This window comes from Meles meles, chromosome 14 (assembly GCF_922984935.1).
Source record: "Meles meles chromosome 14, mMelMel3.1 paternal haplotype, whole genome shotgun sequence".
Taxonomy (NCBI): domain Eukaryota; kingdom Metazoa; phylum Chordata; class Mammalia; order Carnivora; family Mustelidae; genus Meles; species Meles meles.
Genome location: NC_060079.1, coordinates 45,907,088 through 45,928,788, shown reverse-complemented (window position 1 = coordinate 45,928,788; position 21,701 = coordinate 45,907,088). Strand labels below are relative to the sequence as shown.

The 21,701-nt window shown below is 36.1% G+C and overlaps 1 protein-coding gene across 5 annotated transcripts in view; it reads left to right on the top strand.

Annotated features, from left to right (window-relative positions):
* The window catches only part of PCDH9 (protocadherin 9), a 924,405-nt gene that overhangs the window by 335,398 nt on the left and 567,306 nt on the right, over window positions 1-21,701 (top strand). For 2 of the 5 annotated variants that reach the window (XM_045977983.1, XM_045977980.1), the window contains exon 3: window positions 3,321-3,422. The exons of 2 other annotated variants lie outside the window; for them this stretch is intronic. In XM_045977983.1, the coding sequence (XP_045833939.1) occupies window positions 3,321-3,422 (102 nt within the window). The remainder of the gene's footprint in view (window positions 1-3,320; window positions 3,423-21,701) is intronic. One more of the 5 variants, XM_045977981.1, reaches the window with a different exon arrangement.

Here is a 21,701-nt window from a genome sequence, read left to right as displayed (position 1 = left end):
CAAAGTGGGTTAAACTTTTCCTCGGGTGCCATTCGCTGCTTTACAAACAGAGGCTGCCCTGAACTAGGCACAGGAGAGGCTTAGAGTTGAGATCTTGTTGGGATGGGAGGACTTAGGTGTTAACAGTCATATTGCAAACACACCCAGTCTGCTTATATTTCTTTATTGAATTTGGGAAAGAGAGGTAGGTGACGTAGGCCCACCCATGGTACCACCACTGTGAAGCACTTACCCTATTATTTGCTAGTCCTCCCTTATGTTAAGCCCGATTCTGTGACTTCTCATCTTGGATCCACTGTTAAATTTAAAGCTCTAGTAACTTTTCTCTATCCTCAAAGCAGTCCTCACAGGCTTCATGGTTAAAGCACTGTCAAAATCCTTGCAGCTCACAGACCAAGTCACAAGAATTCATGTCTTCTAGCCTTTGCACATGCGGTTTGTTTTGTTGTGAATGTGTGCCAACCATGATTCCCATCTTTCCAGATTCTTCCCACATATCAAATGCAGGAGTCTAGTCATTCTGTCTTCTTTGTCCCTAAGCAACCTGTGCTTACATTTTCATGTGGTATTTTCACATATCATGGTGGTTATTTATTTCTATGTGTGGTTTCACTGCTGAAGTGAATATTATAGATATTAAATCCCATATCTTAATGAACCAATCAAATCCTGACCCATAGCATGCACTCAGTAAATATCTGATGATCAAACAAATGAATAAACAAGCAGAGTAGATATGTGGATGAATGAGCAAATGAACGAACGCCGTAAGGGAGATATGGCAGAGGAGAAATAGCCTGAGTTCTGTCACTTAGGAATGCATTTACTTGGCAAAAATTGTTGCATGAAGGCACTGAATTTATCTGAACCTGTTAAAGAAGGTTTGTTTCTATGTCTCTGCAGAGGTTTCTGGTAGATAATACATAAAATCTTGTATGTAAAGGTATAAAGCATTATACAGTATAGTTTTTTTTTCACATTCAAAGGCATTATGATATAATCCATGAAAAAAACAGCTCCCAACATATGACATTAAATAAGGAGAAGGAAGAACAAATGCTAAAGAGCAAGAGATCAGATCAAAAGAGGAGTGAGGCCAAAATTTGCCTTATTGTCCTGAGCACCAAAGAAATGTTAACCCAGGGATGCTAAACTCAAGCTGCACATTAGAATTACCTGGGTATTTAAACCATATTTTTGCCCGAGTTCTAATTCATCTGGTGTGAGGTAGGGCTCAGTTATTGGTATTTTTTAAAGCTCTCCAGGTGATTCTAATATACAGCCAGGGTGACAGCCACTGTCAGGCCAGAGGTATTGAAATGTTTCTAGGGAGAAACACTGCATAAGACATGAGATGTTTTAAAAAGATTAATCAGGGGCGCCTGGGTGGCTCAGTGGTTTAAGCCTCTGCCTTCGGCTCAGGTCATGATCTCAGGGTCCTGGGATCGAGCCCCGCATCGGGCTCTCGGTTCAGTGAGGAGCCTGTTTCTCCCTCTCTCTCTCTGCCTGCCTCTCTGCCTGCCTCTCTGACTACTTGTGACTTCTCTCTCTCTGTCAAATAAAAAGATTAATCAGCATGAATAGATAAGAGGAGAGGCTAGGAACGAGAATTGCATGATTAAAATGTCTAGGAAACATCATAGATGACAATAACTGTTTTAAGGTCAAAGCTTTTTTCCTTAGGAATCAAAGGCAGCCACTGTGGATAAATACGAAAGATGGTCCTTAATAATTAAGTGACATTGTTCAGACAAACCTAGGCGCATCCCAGGAATTAAACTGGTAAAGCAGCATTTTAGAAACTTCACCTAGAAGTTACTTAGATTACAAGTAGAGGATAAAATGGTTATTGCTATTTGCTTATTTACCCGTGAAAATTCCTAGAGGAGGTAAGTTTTGAACATGGTTGAAATGATAACTATTTGTACAGAGGACAGAAACAATGTATCTTTTTTTTCCTTGCAGAAAGGTTCCTAATAGGGTTTTGAGAGTCATGTTTTCCTAGTCTGTCCTATTGCTTTTTCCCTTAAACTAACAATGAGATAATTGACTGATATTTTTGAAGTATTAATTCTTTTTTGGTGTTTTTGCCCCTTTTCTGTGTTTAAAAGTACTTCAAAACAAGTCTAAAAGAATGTAATGTGTTTAAAAACATAGTTAAATATATAAAATAGTGGCCTTGAGGTGAAAATACACTGAACTTAACACTAGCCTCAAAAATTAATTCACTTTTTTAAAATGTCTTTGATAGTCATTTTCTAACAGATTATTTTTTGGCATGAGGAAAGTAAAATTTCATTGGTTAATTGAAAATGTGCCATACTAGTTTGAAAAAACATTATCTTCTCTACTTATGTCATACAAATCTGTTCATATGAAAGAGTGAAGGTTATATTCCAATGGTGAACCTTTTTCGGAAGCACCTACAATATCTTTCATTAATTAGGAGCCTTAGAAATTCCAACATCATGTGTAATAAAAAACCGCAAATACTCGTAAATATTTCTTGCCCTGAATCTAATTAAGAGATTTAGGAAAGAAGGAAGCAAGGATAACAGGAAGCGAATAATATCTTATTTTTGCATAAAAAAATCTTATGAGGAATATGGAAAACAACCATTTTAGTATTTTCATGGAGAAAGGTCAAGCCATAATTTAATGTCTTACATTATACAATTCACATCCTTTTCCACGTGAATTATTTTAGTTAACCTGTTTCAAAAATACTTGGTATTGGTACAGGAGAAAAGTGAATACTTCAAAACCTTAAACTTTAAGTTTTTCACTTTTGTTTGCTTCAAATGTATCATTTGTAAAGGCTGTGCATGTAGTAGATAAGGCATGAGGTGTACTCCCAGAAACCTGGGCAGGCAGCCCAACCTTGGTAAGAATAGTTTGTATGCCTAGTTTTCCTCACCTGTAAGTGGGGATAATAATAATATTTACGTCAAGTTGTGTATGATATATATCAAGCACTTGGATAATACCTCACACAAATAGTAGCATCATGTAAGATTTAGCTACTAAAATTATAAGCATAATGATGCGGCTTAAAAAAAGACAGGGTAAAAATAAAATAACTACACTTAAGATTTTTTCATTTCACTTAAAACATTCTGACAATTCGTTTATCCTGGGGATATTTTTAATCTTTTTTGGGGGGGGGGAAGTCTCCATATTAATGCATGTTACTATGAGTCTAGACCCTTGCTAGTTCAAATGGTACTCCTTTAATTAGACTCTTAGCAAACAACCATGTCTCTCAGTAGACACTCTAAATGTGGAGTAGTTTGTCACAATTATTTGGTAATCTCTTTCAGTGTAACTCACACAGCAAAAGTGACAATATTCCTGTCACTCCTCAGAAATGTCCCAGCTCTGCGGGTTTCCACATTCAGGAGAATGAAGAAAGCCATTACGAGGTATGCTGTATCTCTATAGAGACCATGTTAGTGCTGAGCAATTTGCATTTTCCTAGTGATTTATATAGTCTGAGTTAACTATAATAAATATTTTCTTTGTCATCCTCTTTTATGTTCATATTTTTATACTAGTACTTTTTTAAACAACATACAGTTTTAGAACAAAAGACAAATAATATTTTTCCTCTTTGATAATAGTCTAGTTATTAATATGCTGTTCTTTTCATTGAATACAAAGTGTTGATTATTACCTAGTTTGGGAGAAAGTAATGAGCAACTTTCTTTTGGAGTTAAAATTCCTAATTGGTTAATTTTTATTAGTTGAGCTCAAAGATACCAACATCTGTTGGTTGAAAGACTGATTTGCTTCATCCCCTATACTTAAGGAAGGTAAAGAAGATAGTGTTGCTCAATATGAGCAGGTTAGCTGGAATTTCCATTAATCTTTTCCCTTTTTCCTGCCTTTTCTCAGCTTGATCTTTTATTTCCTTGTATGTTTGGATTTAAAATAAAAATTACTGTTTTTTTCCTTAATGAGTCCATCCATTGTAAAATGTAGGAGACGCATATTTTATTCTTTATTCTTTTTTTTTTTCTATATTGGGAGGGGTATTCCAGTACCAATTATTCTAACATGGCTGGATGCAAAAATCTGTTACCTTTCTTTTTTTTTTTTAATTTTTATTTTTTAAATTTCTTTTCGGTGTACCAGAATTCATCGTTTATACACCACACCCAGTGCTCCATGTACTATGTGTCCTCCCTATTACCCACCACCAGACTCACCCAACCTCCCACCCACGGCCCCTTCAAAACCCTCAGTTTTTTTTTTCAGAGTTCACAGTCTCTCATGGTTCATCTCGTCCTCCAATTTCCCTCAACTCCCTTCTCCTCTCCATCTCCCCATATCCTCCATGTTATTGCTTATGCTCCACAAATAAGTGAAACCATATGATAATTGACTCTCTCTGATTGACTTATTTCACTCAGCATAATCTCTTCCAGTCCCGTCCATGTTGATACAAAAGTTGGGTATTCATCCTTTTTGATGGAGGCATAATACTCCATAGTGTTACCTTTCTTTTAATTTATTAAAACTGTGGTTTGAAACATAACATAAAATTTACTGTTTTAATCATTTTAAAGTTACAGTTTCAGTAGTGTTAAGTATGTTCACATTGTACAATAAAATATCAATTTTAAGGAATTGTGTTTCAATAGTTAATTCTAACATTAATACATACAAATTTGTTTCATGTATTTCTATAGTCAACATATAGATTGTAGATAGATGATGGAGAGATCAATAATATGAATACGTATATATGTATGTGTGAGTGTTAGTGTGTCCTATGTATTCTATTTTCTCATTGAAGCTAGGTTTTCCCCCCATTTCCTTAAAGGTATTGAAAATATTTTGATTATTATTAGTAGTACTGGATTTTTGCACTTGTTTTTGCCAAGTAAAGGGATCTATCATTCTCAAACCTCCCAGTAGTAATGCAGGTCAGAGAAACTACTTTGATTAATAGAAATTTGATGGAATAAGCACCTTCTTTTCTAACTATTAAATGAGGTGGAAAAAGGATAAAGTGGTGTTTTGGACAGTTTTATCCCTTAATACTTCCTTTACATTTTTCTTTTTCTTTGTGTGGATCTAACTATTCAGAAACATCCTTCTAACCTATAGCACATTTTCTCCTTCCTATTTTGCTTTTATTTGCTCTCTTTCTCCAAAATCTCAATCACTCGATGGTTGAGAGAACTATAATTTAACCTTTGATTTTTCATCATTACTATGTATATTTCAGGTGTGTAGAACATGGAAATTTCTCCCGTGAGTCACCCTGATTTCATCCAATAATAACACAATAACACTTTCTCTATGGCAGAAATAAATAAGTTTTATTCATATATAAAAACTATGTAAATATTTTCAAAGTCCACACAGAATATTCTAAAAGCCATTGAAATCCTGATTATTTCCCAATTTTTTGTAGAGAATTTAAATGAGCTATAATTAAAATAAGTTTCCATGAACCATATTTTTATTCTTCCTTAGGTACTTTATAAGGCCCAAAGCACAAGAACACAGTTTGTACAGGGTTTATTTGTCTAGATAATGTAGATAAGAAAAAAAAATACTTAGAATTATCATGTTGACTTATGAGTCCAGTTATCAATAGTGAAAGAAATCTACTGTGTTATATTGATAAACAAAGGAAAATAAATTATTTTAGAAAATTTTTATTCCACAAATTCTCACTTTATCATCATATTCCAGGCCCTTTACAGTTTCAGTGTTTCCCAGTTAGGTCATCTTTAAGATCCTAGTTCTCTCTAGTGCTCTGTGATACTAAATAAAGATGATATTGACCGATGACACTTTTGTGGCACCTACTCTATGCCAGGGTCTGTGTATATATGTGGCCATCATTTACATTTTGTCCTTCCTGAGTTTAGATTGCTTTTCATCATAATATACCTAATTTAGTAAGTATATGCTTTTTTTTTGTTTTTAATGCGGAGTGAAACTCTCTGATGTTTCTAAGAAAATAAAACTTGGAAATTGAAGTCATGCCAGCTTTGGAGTGCTATAAAGCATTCTGCAAGACAGGGTTTCTATATAAATGCTTAATATCTGTAGACCAATAACAAAGGGGATAGTTGCAATAACCTGTTCCTTAAAAGTTATTAATCTAGTATTAACCATTCTTGAGAATTTATGAGGTGATTATAACCTACAAAGTTGGTTTGTGCTATGCTGTTACATTTTTTTCCCTTTATATTGAATAATGTGGTAAGCCTCATAAATATATTACTGTTTTTTTAATTTTCTCATCATTTATGCTTTCCCTCTTTAATCATCTTGGTAAAGTAAAAATAAGCACATGTTAAGCTTTTAATCATAAAAATATTTAATTAGATAAAACTATACTGTTCAAGTAGAAAGTCATATTTTTTGTTGACTGATATTGATTAATATGAATATAGTTATTAATAAGTTTGTATTATGAATTTAGATACAAAACTGAACAAAGTCTGTATGACTAGCAAGCTTTTTTTTTTGCGTAGATGTCAGTTCTGCCATATTTTCTTGATTTTTTTTTATTTATTTTTTTCAGTGTAACAGTATTCATTGTTTTTGCACAACACCCAGTGCTCCATGCAATACGTGCCCTCCCTATTACCCACCACCTGGTTCCCCCAACCTCCCACTCCCGCACCTTCAAAACCCTCAGGTTGTTTTTCAGAGTCCATAGTCTCTTATGGTTTGCCTCCCCTTCCAATTTTTTTTTTTTAATAAACATATAATGTATTTTTATCCCCAGGGTAACAGGTCTGTGAATCATCAGGTTTACACACTTCACAGCACTTATGATAGCACATACCTTCCCCAATGTCCACAACCCCCCCCAACCCCACCTCTCCCCAGCAACCCCCAGTTTGTTTTGTGAGATTAAGAGTCATTTATGGTTTGTCGACTAGCAAGCTTTTAATCATTCTTAAATTATCAGACTTTACCCATCACACTTAACTTAGATATAACAATTATTGTTTACTTATAGAAAAAATGATAGTATCAGCTATTGGGTAATTTTTGTACCAAACATTACCCCAAGCATTTCATATGTATTACCAAATTTTGTCTAATCTAAGATGTTCAGATGTTACTGTTTAACATCTTAGTGTAACGCATGCTGCAATTTCATTTACCATTGGGGAAAAAAATGCTGGTGATTAAACTCTGGTAAGTGCTTATTTATGGTTTCTTTAATACATTTCCTGCTTCAAGATATGTTAAAATGTAAGAAAACTTACATATTGAATCATTAAAATATATCTCATTTAATTCTAACAATAACCCCATTATTATTATTCCCATTTTACAGATAGGGAAACTGAGGCATATAGTGGTTACATAATTTGCTTGAATTCACACGGGTAGTAATTAATAAAGTTGGAATATAACCAACACAACACAGTTTCAAAAACTACAAGGTTAACTACTCTAAGAAGTATTTAAGTAAAAAAAAAATTCACAGGCTATTTGGCTGTCAGGGACGATAGAGATTATATATTCATACTACTGAAGTGTAACTTGATGACAAGAAAGATGGAGTAACTGCCGTAGGTCACAGAGCTAGCTGGTGATAGCACTAGAATGGGATCCAGGTTTTCTGGATCCTGGAGTGATCTAATGACTTCCTCCAAGCTGCATAAAAAATGTCCAAGCAAATGTTAGAGAAAATAGTTCATATTTGAAATTTTTCTTAAATTAGATTTTAAATAAGGTGTGGAATTTAAATGGAGTATCATATTTAAGTATTCTCTTCCTGGCAGGCCTTCTGTCATTGGATATACAAAGTGCCTTGATGGTTAAAATAGAAGCATGGAATGAATAAGTGCACATTGTTTTCATGCCATAAATGCGTATTACCTCTACTAAGCATCTTTGATCTATAAATTTTATTGCAATTTTCCTTCTATTATGTTCAATTCCCTTTACCCATGAAATAGCATAGAATGCAAGCAGTTAGAGCTTTGAGTGTCTTATATTCTGCAATCTGTAGGAAAATATCTCATAGTTATTGGAATTCACACAAGACTGCATCTCAGTATGAGTAGCTATTCTCTGTCACTGTTTCTGATGCTTGAGCTGAAGTATTTTTACAAAATGGTATAGTGTTCAGTGTATGAATTCTTGAGATAAGACTTTTCCCTTGTAGCAATGAAATCCGAAAATCAATGTCAGATGGAAATCTTAACTCTAAGAGTTAGGGAGATTGGTGGAAGAGTTTTAAAATAAGTATGAATTTTAGCCGCCAGACTTTGGAAATGTGGCAGTTATCACAAGTGTGAAATTCATGGGTGCAGATGGTTGATCAAGATATCCAAGGATGGACTACTACTATAAATCTCCCGACCAAAACTGGGAAAACAGTTTTGATAAGGGAAATATATCTGACCTTTTACATAAATTTGTAACACAGGTTTTGCTGGATTCAGAGATACACAGAAGTTAAATTACCATTGGAATTTCATGAACATTCCAATTGCATCATTTTTTTTTCCCTTTTTATTAATTTTTTCAGCGTAACAGTATTCACTCTTTTTGCACAACACCTAGTGCTCCATGCAAAACGTGCCCTCCCCATCACCCACCACCTGTTCCCCCAACCTCCCACCCCTGACCCTTCAAAACCCTCAGGTTGTTTTTCAGAGTCCATAGTCTCTTATGGTTCGCCTCCCCTCCCCAATGTCCATAGCCCGCTCCCCCTCTCCCAATCGCACCTCCCCCCAGCAACCCCCAGTTTGTTCTGTGAGATTAAGAGTCATTTATGGTTTGTCACCCTCCCAATCCCATCTTGTTTCATTTATTCTTCTCCTATCCCCCTACCTCCCCATGTTGCTTCTCCATGTCCTCATATCAGGGAGATCATATGATAGTTGTCTTTCTCCGATTGACTTATTTCACTAAGCATGATACGCTCTAGTTCCATCCACGTCGTCACAAATGGCAAGATTTCATTTCTTTTGATGGCTGCATAGTATTCCATTGTGTATATATACCACTTCTTCTTGATCCATTCATCTGTTGATGGACATCTAGGTTTTTTCCATAGTCTGGCTATTGTAGACATTGCTGCTATAAACATTCGGGTACACGTGCCCCTTCGGATCACTATGTTTGTATCTTTAGGGTAAATACCCAGTAGTGCAATTGCTGGGTCATAGGGTAGTTCTATTTTCAACATTTTGAGGAACCTCCATGCTGTTTTCCAGAGTGGTTGCACCAGCTTGCATTCCCACCAACAGTGGAGGAGGGTTCCCCTTTCTCCGCATCCTCTCCAGCATCTGTCATTTCCTGACTTGTTAATTTTAGCCATTCTGACTGGTGTGAGGTGATATCTCATTGTGGTTTTGATTTGTATTTCCCTGATGCCGAGTGACGTGGAGCACTTTTTCATGTGTCTGTTGGCCATCTGGATGTCTTCTTTGCAGAAATGTCTGTTCATGTCCTCTGCCCATTTCTTGATTGGATTGTTTGTTCTTTGGGTGTTGAGTTTGCTAAGTTCCTTATAGATTTTGGATACTAGCCCTTTATCTGATATGTCATTTGCAAATATCTTCTCCCATTCTGTCAGTTGTCTTTTGGTTTTGTTAACTGTTTCCTTTGCTGTGCAAAAGCTTTTGATCTTGATGAAATCCCAATAGTTCATTTTTGCCCTTGCTTCCCTTGCCTTTGCTGTTGTTCCTAGGAAGATGTTGCTGCGGCTGAGGTCGAAGAGGTTGCTGCCTGCGTTCTCCTCAAGGATTTTGACGGATTCCTTTCTCACATTGAGGTCCTTCATCCATTTGGAGTCTATTTTCGTGTGTGGTGTAAGGAAGTGGTCCAATTTCATTTTTCTGCATGTGGCTGTCCAATTTTCCCAGCACCATTTATTGAAGAGGCTGTCTTTTTTCCATTGGACATTCTTTCCTGCTTTGTCGAAGATTAGTTGACCATAGAGTTGAGGGTCGATTTCTGGGCTCTCTATTCTGTTCCACTGATCTATGTGTCTGTTTTTGTGCCAGTACCATGCTGTCTTGATGATGACAGCTTTGTAATAGAGCTTGAAGTCCGGAATTGTGATGCCACCAACTTTGGCTTTGTTCTTCAATATTCCTTTGGCTATTCGAGGTCTTTTCTGGTTCCATATAAATTTTAGGATTATTTGTTCCATTTCTTTGAAAAAAATGGATGGTATTTTGATAGGGATTGCATTAAATGTGTAGATTGCTTTAGGTAGCATAGACATTTTCACAATATTTATTCTTCCAATCCAGGAGCATGGAACATTTTTCCATTTTTTTGTGTCTTCCTCAATTTCTTTCATGAGTACTTTATAATTTTCTGTGTATAGATTCTTAGTCTCTTTGGTTAGGTTTATTCCTAGGTATCTTATAGTTTTGGGTACAATTGTAAATGGGATTGACTCCTTAATTTCTCTTTCTTCAGTCTTGTTGTTGGTGTACAGAAATGCAACTGATTTCTGTGCATTGATTTTATATCCTGACACTTTACTGAATTCCTGTACAAGTTCTAGCATTTTTGGAGTGGAGTCTTTTGGGTTTTCCACATATAGTATCATATCATCTGCGAAGAGTGATAGTTTGACTTCTTCTTTACCAATTTGGATGCCTTTAATTTCTTTTTGTTGTCTGATTGCTGAGGCTAGGACTTCTAATACTATGTTGAATAGCAGTGGTGATAATGGACATCCCTGCCGTGTTCCTGACCTTAACGGAAAAGCTTTCAGTTTTTCTCCATTGAGAATGATATTTGCGGTGGGTTTTTCATAGATGGCTTTGATAATATTGAGGTATGTGCCCTCTATCCCCACACTTTGAAGAGTTTTGATCAGGAAGGGATGCTGTACTTTGTCAAATGCTTTTTCAGCATCTATTGAGAGTATCATATGATTCTTGTTCTTTCTTTTATTAATGTGTTCTATCACATTGATTGATTTGCGGATGTTGAACCAACCCTGCAGCCCTGGAATAAATCCCACTTGATCGTGGTGAATAATCCTTTTAATGTACTGTTGAATCCTATTGGCTAGTATTTTGGCGAGAATTTTTGCGTCTGTGTTCATCAAGGATATTGGTCTGTAGTTCTCTTTTTTGGTGGGATCCTTGTCTGGTTTTGGGATCAAGGTGATGCTGGCCTCATAGAATGAGTTTGGAAGTTTTCCTTCCATTTCTATTTTTTGGAACAGTTTCAGGAGAATAGGAATGAGTTCTTCTTTAAATGTTTGGTAGAATTCCCCTGGGAAGCCGTCTGGCCCTGGGCTTTTGTTTGTTTGGAGATTTTTGATGACTGTTTCAATCTCCTTACTGGTTATGGGCCTGTTCAGGTTTTCTATTTCTTCCTGGTTCAGTTGTGGTAGTTTATATGTCTCTAGGAATGCATCCATTTCTTCCAGATTGGCCAATTTGTTGGCGTAGAGTTGCTCATAGTATGTTCTTATAATTGTCTGTATTTCTTTGGTGTTAGTTGTGATCTCTCCTCTTTCATTCATGATTTTATTGATTTGGGTCCTTTCTCTTTTCTTTTTGATGAGTCTGGCCAGGGGTTTATCAATCCTATTGATTCTTTCAAAGAACCAGCTCCTAGTTTCATTGATTTTTTCTATTGTTTTTTTGGTTTCTATTTCATTGATTTCTGCTCTGATCTTTATGATTTCTCTTCTCCTGCTGGGTTTAGGGTTTCTTTCTTGTTCTTTCTCCAGCTCCTTTACGTGTAGGGTTAGGTTGTGTACTTGAGACCTTTCTTGTTTCCTGAGAAAGGCTTGTACCGCTATATATTTTCCTCTCAGGACTGCCTTTGCTGTGTCCCACAGATTTTGAACTGTTGTGTTTTCATTATCATTTGTTTCCATGAATTTTTTCAATTCTTCTTTAATTTCCTGGTTGACCCATTCATTCTTTAGAAGGATGCTGTTTAGTCTCCATGTATTTGGGTTCTTTCCAGCTTTCGTCTTGTGATTGAGTTCTAGCTTCAGAGCATTGTGGTCTGAAAATATGCAGGGAATAATCCTAATCTTTTGATACCGGTTGAGACCTGATTTGTGACCCAGGATGTGATCTATTCTGGAGAAGGTTCCATGTGCACTAGAGAAGAATGTGTATTCTGTTGCTTTGGGATGAAATGTTCTGAATATATCTGTGATGTCCATCTGGTCCAGTTTGTCATTTAAGGCCTTTATTTCCTTGTTGATCTTTTGCTTGGATGATCTGTCCATTTCAGTGAGGGGAGTGTTAAAGTCCCCTACTATTATTGTATTATTATTGATGTGTTTCTTTGATTTTGTTATTAATTGGTTGATATAGTTGGCTGCTCCCACGTTAGGGGCATAGATATTTAAAATTGTTAGATCTTCTTGTTGGACAGACCCTTTGAGTAGGATATAGTGTCCTTCCTCATCTCTTATTATAGTCTTTGGCTTAAAATCTAATTGATCTGATATAAGGATTGCCACCCCAGCTTTCTTCTGATGCCCATTAGCATGGTAAATTGTTTTCCACCCCCTCACTTTAAATCTGGAGGTGTCTTCGCGTCTAAAATGAGTTTCTTGAAGGCAACATACTGATGGGTTTTGTTTTTTTATCCATTCTGATACCCTGTGTCTTTTGATTGGGGCATTTAGCCCTTTAACATTCAGGGTAACTATTGAGAGATATGAATTTAGTGCCATTAGTAGCCTGTAAGGTGACTGTTACTGTATATTGTCTCTGTACCTTTCTGATCTACTACTTTTAGGCTCTCTCTTTGCTTAGAGGACCCCTTTCAATATTTCCTGGAGAGCTGGTTTGGTGTTTGCAAATTCTTTCAGTTTTTGTTTGTCCTGGAAGCTTTTGATCTCTCCTTCTATTTTCAATGATAGCCTAGCTGGATAGAGTATTCTTGGCTGCATGTTTTTCTCGTTGAGTGCTCTAAATATATCATGCCAGCTCTTTCTGGCCTGCCAGGTCTCTGTGGATAAGTCTGCCGCCAATCTAATATTTTTACCATTGTATGTTACTGATTTCTTTTCTCGGGCTGCTTTCAGGATTTTCTCTTTGTCACTAAGACTTGTAAATTTTACTATTAGGTGACGGGGTGTGGACCTATTCTTGTTGACTTTGAGGGGGGTTCTCTGCATCTCCTGGATTTTAATGCTTGTTCCCTTTGCCATATTAGGGAAATTCTCTCCAATGATTCTCTCCAATAGACCCTCTGCTCCCCTCTCTGTTTCTTCTTCTTCTGGAATCCCAATTATTCTAATGTTGTTTCGTCTTATGGTGTCACTTATCTCTCGAATTCTCCCCTCATGGTCCAGTAGCTGTTTGTCCCTCTTTTGCTCGGCTTCCTTATTCTCTGTCATTTGGTCTTCTATATCACTAATTCTTTCTTCTGCCTCATTGATCCTAGCAGTGAGAGCCTCCATTTTTGATTGCACCTCATTAATAGCTTTTTTAATTTCAACTTGGTTAGACCTTAGTTCTTTAATTTCTCCAGAAAGGGCTTTAATATCTCCAGAGAGGGTTTCTCTAATATCTTCCATGCCTTTTTCGAGCCCGGCTAGAATGTTCAGAATCGTCATTCTGAACTCTTGATCTGACATAGTACCAATGTCTGTGTTGATTAGGTCCCTAGCCTTCGGTACTGTCTCTTGTTCTTTTGTTTGTGGTGATTTTTTCCGCCTTGTCATTTTGTCCAGATAAGAGGATATGAAGGAGCAAATAAACTACTAATAGGGTGGCAAAGACCCCGGAAAAATGCGCTGTAACCAAATCAGAAGAGACCCCAAATTGTGGGGGGGGGGGGGAGGGGATAAAAAACAGGTTCTGAAAAAAAAAGAAAAAAAAAAAGAAAAAAATTTAAAAAATAAAACAAATAAAAAAATATAAAAAAGAAAGAAAAAATATATATATTTAGATGAACTAGTCAAAAAACGTTAAAAAAGAAAAGGGTAAAAGTTTTTAAAAAAATTTAGCAGAAGAAGAAAAAAGAAAAAAGAAAAAAAATTGAAAAAAGAAAAAAAAATAAAAAATTGAAAAAAGAAAAAAAAATTGAAGTAGCCGCAAGACTAAAGAATCATGGGGAGAAAGCCATGAGTTCCGTGCTTTGCTTTCTCCTCCTCTGGAATTGCTCTGCTGTCTTAGGAATTGCATCTGCTTTCTCCTTGATAGATGAACTTTGTCCTGGCTGGATATTTTGTTGATCTTCTGGGGGAGGGGCCTGTTGTAGTGACTCTCAAGTGTCTTTGCCCGAGGCGGGATTGCACCGCCCTTACCGGCGGCCGGACTAAGTAATCGGCTCGGGTTCGCTTTTGGGAGCTTCTGTTCCCTGAACTCTTTCCGTAGAGTTCCGGAGGACGGGAATGAAAATGGCGGCCTCCCAGTCTCCGGCCCGGAGGAGCCGAGAGCCTGGGGCCCCACTCCTCAGTGCGCCCCCAGAGGACAGCACCCAATCACTCCCGTATCCCCAGCCTCTAGCCGCGCTCCGAGCTCACCCAGCCCGCGACCAGTTCAAGGTAACCCCGAGCTGAGAGTTCAGTCCTCGGCTCTGTCTTTGCAGCCGGTTTCTCCGTTCTAATACCCGCGAGCTCTCAGACACTCTGACACCCCCGATCCTTCTGTGACCTTGCGGGGCCTGGGGCCACGCTGGCCCCGTGTGGGCTTCACCCCGGTTTAGCCCCTGGAGCAATGTCCCTCAGTGGAACAGACTTTTAAAAGTCCTGATTTTGTGCTCCGTTCCTCCGCCGCTTGCCGGGAGCCGGCCCCTCCCCCCGCGGTCTATCTTCCCGTCGTTTTAGATTCACTTCTCCGCCAGTCCTACCTTTCAGAAAGTGGTTGATTTTCTGTTTCTAGAGTTGCTGTTCTTCTTCTCTTCGCTCTCCCGTTGGATTTGTAGGTGTTTGCTATGTTTAGATAAGCTATCGAGCTGATCTCCTGTTACCTGATGTAGTCTCAGGCTGCTACTTCTCCGCCATCTTGACTCCTCCCAATTGCATCATTTGATGGAAATGTTTAATAGAATAAAAATGTGTCAAATGGAGAGTGAAAGGAGCATGTGGGAAGAGAATAGAACTAAAATGTATTAGAGTGTTAGTATTTTTGTGTGTCTTCCATTTCATACTCATAACCTCATTTAGGACAGTAGTCTTCTGGGTAAGCATAATTTTCTCACATTAAAGATGAAGTTACAGGTACACCTTGAGCTTGAATTCACTGAACCAGGGGCACTCTGAGAACAAGGAAAACAAGGATTCTCCATGTTTGTAACTATAGTTTAGAACCCTCCTGTTTAAATTAATAATACCAAATGGAGTAACAGCAAAATGGTAACATTATCTGTTACTTTCTATGAAAGAGATGTAAAGACAAAGGCCTTTTGCTTTTGTTTTACTTGATCTTGGTCTTTCCTTTCCTTTTCTCTTTTCTTTTCTATACCTATCACAGATTGACCTTAACTAACAGTTTGGATCTAAATACATAGAATTTAACATATGTATATTACACTACATATTTACATTTTCCTGTTTTTGGTGTTTTATACAGTTATGTGATCCAAACACATATAACTTCCAATGAAATAAACATGTTCAGTCCTTAATAGGTATTACAGTTGGTATCAGTTTTTAAATTAAAATAATAGGCAAATCATTTAACAATAAGTCTTTATGTGTTTCAATATTTGAGGGTAATATAGGTAATTTAAATTAATAGATTTTCACTAATAATAATAAATTAATTCACAAGCCAGTTTATTTTAATTTCCTTTCCTCATAAGAACAACCTTTCTAAAACTCCAAAGGTAAAAATATTTAAAATACACACACAGACACAAACACATACTATATCTCTATATCCATGCATGTATATTTGGGGAATAATTCCTAATATATCAAAATATTTAAATTCTTAGTAACATATAGGATTAACCTCTAAAATTAAATGTTAACAAACATTTACATAAAAGCTATGTTACACCTCAGTCACTTACTATGAAACTTTGCATGTTTTATAATCAGTAGAGACAGTATTCTAGATGACAGACTGGCTTACTCACTAGATAAAGATTTATTCCTCTTTCATCCTTTATCATAAAGGAGTCAAATCTGCACTTTGGCAAAATAACAACAACAACAACAACAAATGCATATCATTTACAGATTTATTAGAGTTAAGTTCTTGCTTGTCCACCTGGGAGAAGTCAAAGATCTTTCAGGCCATTTTATGTAAGACTGGACTTGCAAACAGTTTCTAACAAATCCTGAGACACTTGCTAACTATCATTATAAACAGTTGAAAACTTTCCTTGATATGTATTTGTTATATGTAACTTATATATGGATGAATTCTCCCTAAATCTTTAAATTTTTTAATCACTTGTTAGCTACTAAATAAGTATATAGAAATTTGAAATTGAATTTACTAAAAACTCATTTATAGTACAGTAGTACATAGACGCTACATACATTCATGTCTAATGCCTATGTATAATATTTTCTAGAAACATGAATATTGTTTTATTTCATACCATTGAACTTATGTTAGAAAATTGTAGGAGGTATTAGTAATATAGGAAAATATAAAAATACACGCTTTTGACCAACTCGTATACTACAGTCTCTGCCTTCTGATGTGGTTTGATTTAATTTTTAAAATAGAACCATTCCCTAAACCAGATAAACAGGGATTGGGTGCTAGACATTCCTTCCTTTGTTTCTTTCCCATAAATATGATGTTGAGAGACTGTTCTTTGGAGGGGGAACAAATTATCTGTCTTCCCTTTGTTGACCTTTTCCATAATTATGCTGAAGCCAATCTATAAGTCTCACATTAACAATCCCTGTCTGCCTGCCTGCCTTCCACAAATATTCACCCAGCAAATATATCAGAGATGCTGTTATGTGATATGCTAAGTTCATTAGGCTGAGCAGGCACACATGCTTCTTTGTGTCTCAGATATTATAGGGGATACACTCTTAATAGGAAGTTACCATAAAGTGCAAAAGTGCTACCAATATGTTCAAGATTCAAGAGCACATAACAGGAGCCAATTTAACCTGTTAGAGGAAAAACACAATAATGATAATGTATGTCTGGAAGAAGTCTGCCAGGTGAATGATCAGGAGTGTGTGATCACTGTGGTCTTGGGCAAATGAGAATGTTTCTCCAGAAGATTGCATGTGTGAAGGCTGGGTGTTGGGAGAGGTCATCACAGGTTTAAGAAAAGTTCCACTGGTTATTTCTCTTCCCAATTCAGAGCTCTTTCCTGGCTCTATTTTCAAGACCTTGTGCTGTTTCAAAATACAGAATGACAATACCTATCAAACTTGACATTCTTAGTTAATGTGGTATCTGCCTACACTTTTAATTATTAAGAACAATGACTATGTAATGTTTTTCAGTTCGTGTTCAGTATTGTTGGTTTAAAAACTTCCAAGCACTTGGGGTGCCTACGTGGCTCAGTGGGTTAAAGCCTCTGCCTTTGGCTCAGGTCATGATCCAAGGGTCCTGGGATCCAGCCCTGAATCAGGCTCTCTGCTTAGCAGGGAGCCTGCTTCCTCCTCTCTCTCTCTGTCTACTTGTGATCTCTGTCTGTCAAATAAATAAACAAAATCTTTAAAAAGAACAACAACAAAAACCAAAACAAAACAAAAACCTTCCAAACACTTAATTGTGAACTCAGATATGTGTGCTTATAGATGCATTCTTACAGATTTAGACTTTAAATGAATCATATATTATACAAATTGTATGAATATATGTAATAGATGGGGTTTTAAGGTTGTATCCGTATGTGAATTTATAAATCTGATTTTATTTATAATAGTTGACATCCCCCTATAATTAAAGAAAGTGCATGTTAGTGTTTTTCGGAGGCTAAATAAATATAATTGATCATTTAGGAATTGCTCCAATGGAGATTCATGGAGACGTTTTCAGTTTGATTCCCTGTAATCCAGCAAGAGCTGTAAATCAGGTATTGGATTTTCCACTGGTTTAAGATTTGTTTTCAATTACTTAACTCTGTATAAAGGATGGCCATCACCTTTTTTTACTTTTTATTACATATGTTCTGCCAATTTCTTTTTTTACCATAGAACAAGTGGCCTTGGGTTTATTCATAGGAAGAACCACATTTGACAGTTTTTCTGATGGTGTCAGTGCTGGTTGCATGTTTGATGGATAGCACCAAACCTTGCTGTGGCCCAGCTCCTTCTAATTAGTTGTTTGAAGCCACTCTGTGTGCCACAGGTATAGGCTTATCAGTCAGAGACATCTTTGCCATTCCAAATGACAGGTGTGATACAGCTGTTTGTGGAATGAAGTGTACAAAGACAGAGGAGAAGGGCCTTTCAAACAAGTGACAGCCATAGTACTGTTCCCTGAAAGATCCTGAAAATATAACAAAACAACCAAAAGGTAGAATATGAAAAGGTACAAATCAGTATTTGTTACATCAGCATGGAAAACCTACATGAAATGACAATAAGTAATATCAAACTGTGAGAATGAGAGAAAAATATACCTGCCTCACAGTACTTTTTAAATCAACTGAAGTTGTATGTTGTGATCAATACAGGTCAGCCATTTGCTAATGGAATTAACATAGATGTGTAGAGTTTTGAAAAGGCTCTGCATATATCCATGGATGCTAATAGGGAAGTCTGCTGGAAAGCCTTGTATTTGAAGTCCTACAGAATACATGGTCATAAGTAATTTATTGGGACACTAAATATCTCAGGATATTAAAGGAGGAGTAAAGATAATACAAATACATGTGAGAAGAGTATAGAAATAAAAATATAGAGAAATGGAAAATGTTAATATTTTTTTAGAAAATTGAAATGTTGAGGGGTGCCTGGGTGGCTCAGTGGGTTAAACCTCTGCCTTCTGCTTGGGTCATGATCTCCGGGTCTTGAGAACTAGCCCCCCATTGGGCTCTCTGCTCAGCAGGGAGCCTGCTTCCTTCTCTCTCTGCCTGCCTCTCTGCCTACTTGTGATCTCTCTCTCTCTCTTTCTGTCAAATAAATAAATTAATTAATTAATCTTAAAAACTCATCTGACATTCTTAAAAAAAGAAAATTAAAATATTGAAATAATAATAAAATTTTCTTCTACTCTGTGATAATTGTGAACTATGAGATTTTTTTCTAATTACCATTGAAAGGATTTGGAAATTGAATAGAAAGTCAAAAGATTCATTGTTAGAAGTGCACATTGACAAATGAAATATTTTCCACAAAAGCATTTCATGTATAAAATCCTCATTCTGATTTCCAAATATCCACCAAGAATCAATGTTTTTATACATGATATTTAATATTTTATAAAACAATTTTAATTGTACATATACATTATAGGATTTATAAATATGTTTTAAATTTTTATGTAAGCTTAGGAAATTCTGATAATAAGATACTTCAAACTTGAAATGGGTTTTTGGATATTTGCACTGGTTTTATGTATTGATGTAATACAAATATTATTATACTCTATAGACATGTGTAATAATTACTCCAGGGGGCACATGAGATGTCATTGGTTGTATCACCAAATTCTGGGAAGAGTGGAGGTAGCATTACAGCTAGTCTTCTTACCTGTTCTATAGTACATAAAATTGTAGGTATAGATGTAAGAATGTTTTAACTATTTAAAAGGCTTGATGCACACTTGTCTATGCCAGTTAAGAATACAAAAATGTTAGAGTTAAATAAACTACATAATCCCAACTTTGACCTGATTTTAGCTTTTATTTTAATTATATAATTCTGGGTTTAAAAATGCTAAATTTCTAAAGTGGCATAGAATTGCTCTTATTGTTGAAGAATGGTTATCTAGATTTTTTTTTCCCTTTGACTCCTTTGGAACTGCAACAAATAGTAGTGTGTTTTAGACTTTATGTATATGTGTTGCATATATTAAATACAGATGAAATCTTTATTTATTTTTTTTTAAGATTGTATTTATTTATTAGACAGACAGAGATCACAAGTAGGCAGAGAGGCAGGCAGAGAGTGAGAGGGGAAGCAGGCCTCCCACTGAGCAGAGGCTTGATCCCAGGACCCTGAGATCATGACCTGATCTGAAGGCAGAGGCTTAACCCACTGAGCCACCCAGGTGCCCCACAGATGAAATCTTTAAAAGAATAGATTAAGTAGATACCTTCTCTTTAAATTTCATTTATTTCTTCAATTTTGGACTTATTAGAAACCTAGATGGTTTGGTATCTACAGCTTTTTATGTGTGAGAGAGATTCTGGAGCCAAGACCACAAGGAGTTCCATATTAAGCAAGTCAAGAATGGAATCTGAATATGGCTTTTTGAAAATTTTCAAATTTTATGAAGTATCTAGTAACTTTGATATGAAAGGTGGACTGAGGCAGAGTTTCATTAATGACCAGTAGATAGGTCATATAGATAAATGAGTAAGTCTTACAATCTGAGGTTTAGCACTAACTTTTTCATTTTTTTAAATTTTTTTATTTTTATTTATTTGACAGAGGGAGATCACAAGTAGGCAGAGAAGCAGGCAGAGAGAGAGAGGAGGAAGCAGGCTCCTTGCTGAGCAGAGAGTCCGATGCGGGGCTTGATCCCAGGATCCTGAGATCATGACCTGAGCTGAAGGCAGACGCTTTAACCCACTGAGCCACCCAGGCACCCCAGCACTAGCTTTTTCTTAATGGAATAGAAAAGAATAGAGTAGAATAAATTGTATAGACTTTAATAAATGGAACAGAATAGAATGAAGAAAAAAGAGGTTAAGAGAAGTAAATAGAAGAGAATAAATAATATTAAAGTTCATGGTATATGCAGTTGTTAAGAATTATTTTATTTCCCATGTGTATTTTTGTATATATTTGAGTGTTTATACTGTGTTTCTATGTAAAATGAATTGCTTATTGTGGGTCAAGATCGAAAGTTTGGAAGCCATTGATAAAAAATAGCTCACACTTACATACTTCTTACCATTTATCAGTAACTCTTCAAAAACACTCTGATTGTATTAACAGAATTAACTTCTCAGTTATCTTCAATGACTCGTTATAGTTGAATAAAGGAAGATACAGGTCACATAGCAGACAAGGGGCTGTGACAGAATTCAAATCGAGAAAGTCTAGATCTGTGGGCTGTGCTCTTGGTGACTATTCTAATGTTCTGACAAAGCTGGTGGCAGATCTAGGGCTTGAGGTCAGCCTCCTGCCTCACAGTATTACAGAAGTCTCTTTCACTCCACAGTGACCTCTCCTGTTAGCCAAAGTCCAGTCTGAGGGTAGAATTTATAGATGTGTCTCTCATGGATAATTAGGCCTTGTAAAGAGGGTGTCTAAACTGGAAGTGTTTAAGACATTTTCCCCCCCAGTAATTTCTCTTGGTGATTTACAATAGGTTTAAACTTAACGTTAACATTAACTTAAGCTTAACTTAACGTTAACTTTAACTTTACTAAACTTTCTGTTAAGTTAAACTCTAACTTGACTAACTTGCATAGTCAAGTTAAAAGTAAATGAATCTATTTTCAATTGTTCCATCTAGTCCTTAGTAAACTAACTTGACTATAAAATCATATTGAAAAAACACCTATTCATACTATTTTCCATATAAATCATTTTGATAAATAATAGCTGAGACCATGAATGATATTATATGCTAAAATTGATTTAATGATGCAAAAGTCAAGATTCTTGAAATTTAAGTAAAACCTCTGTTTATAAACAAGATGCACATCAGAATTTA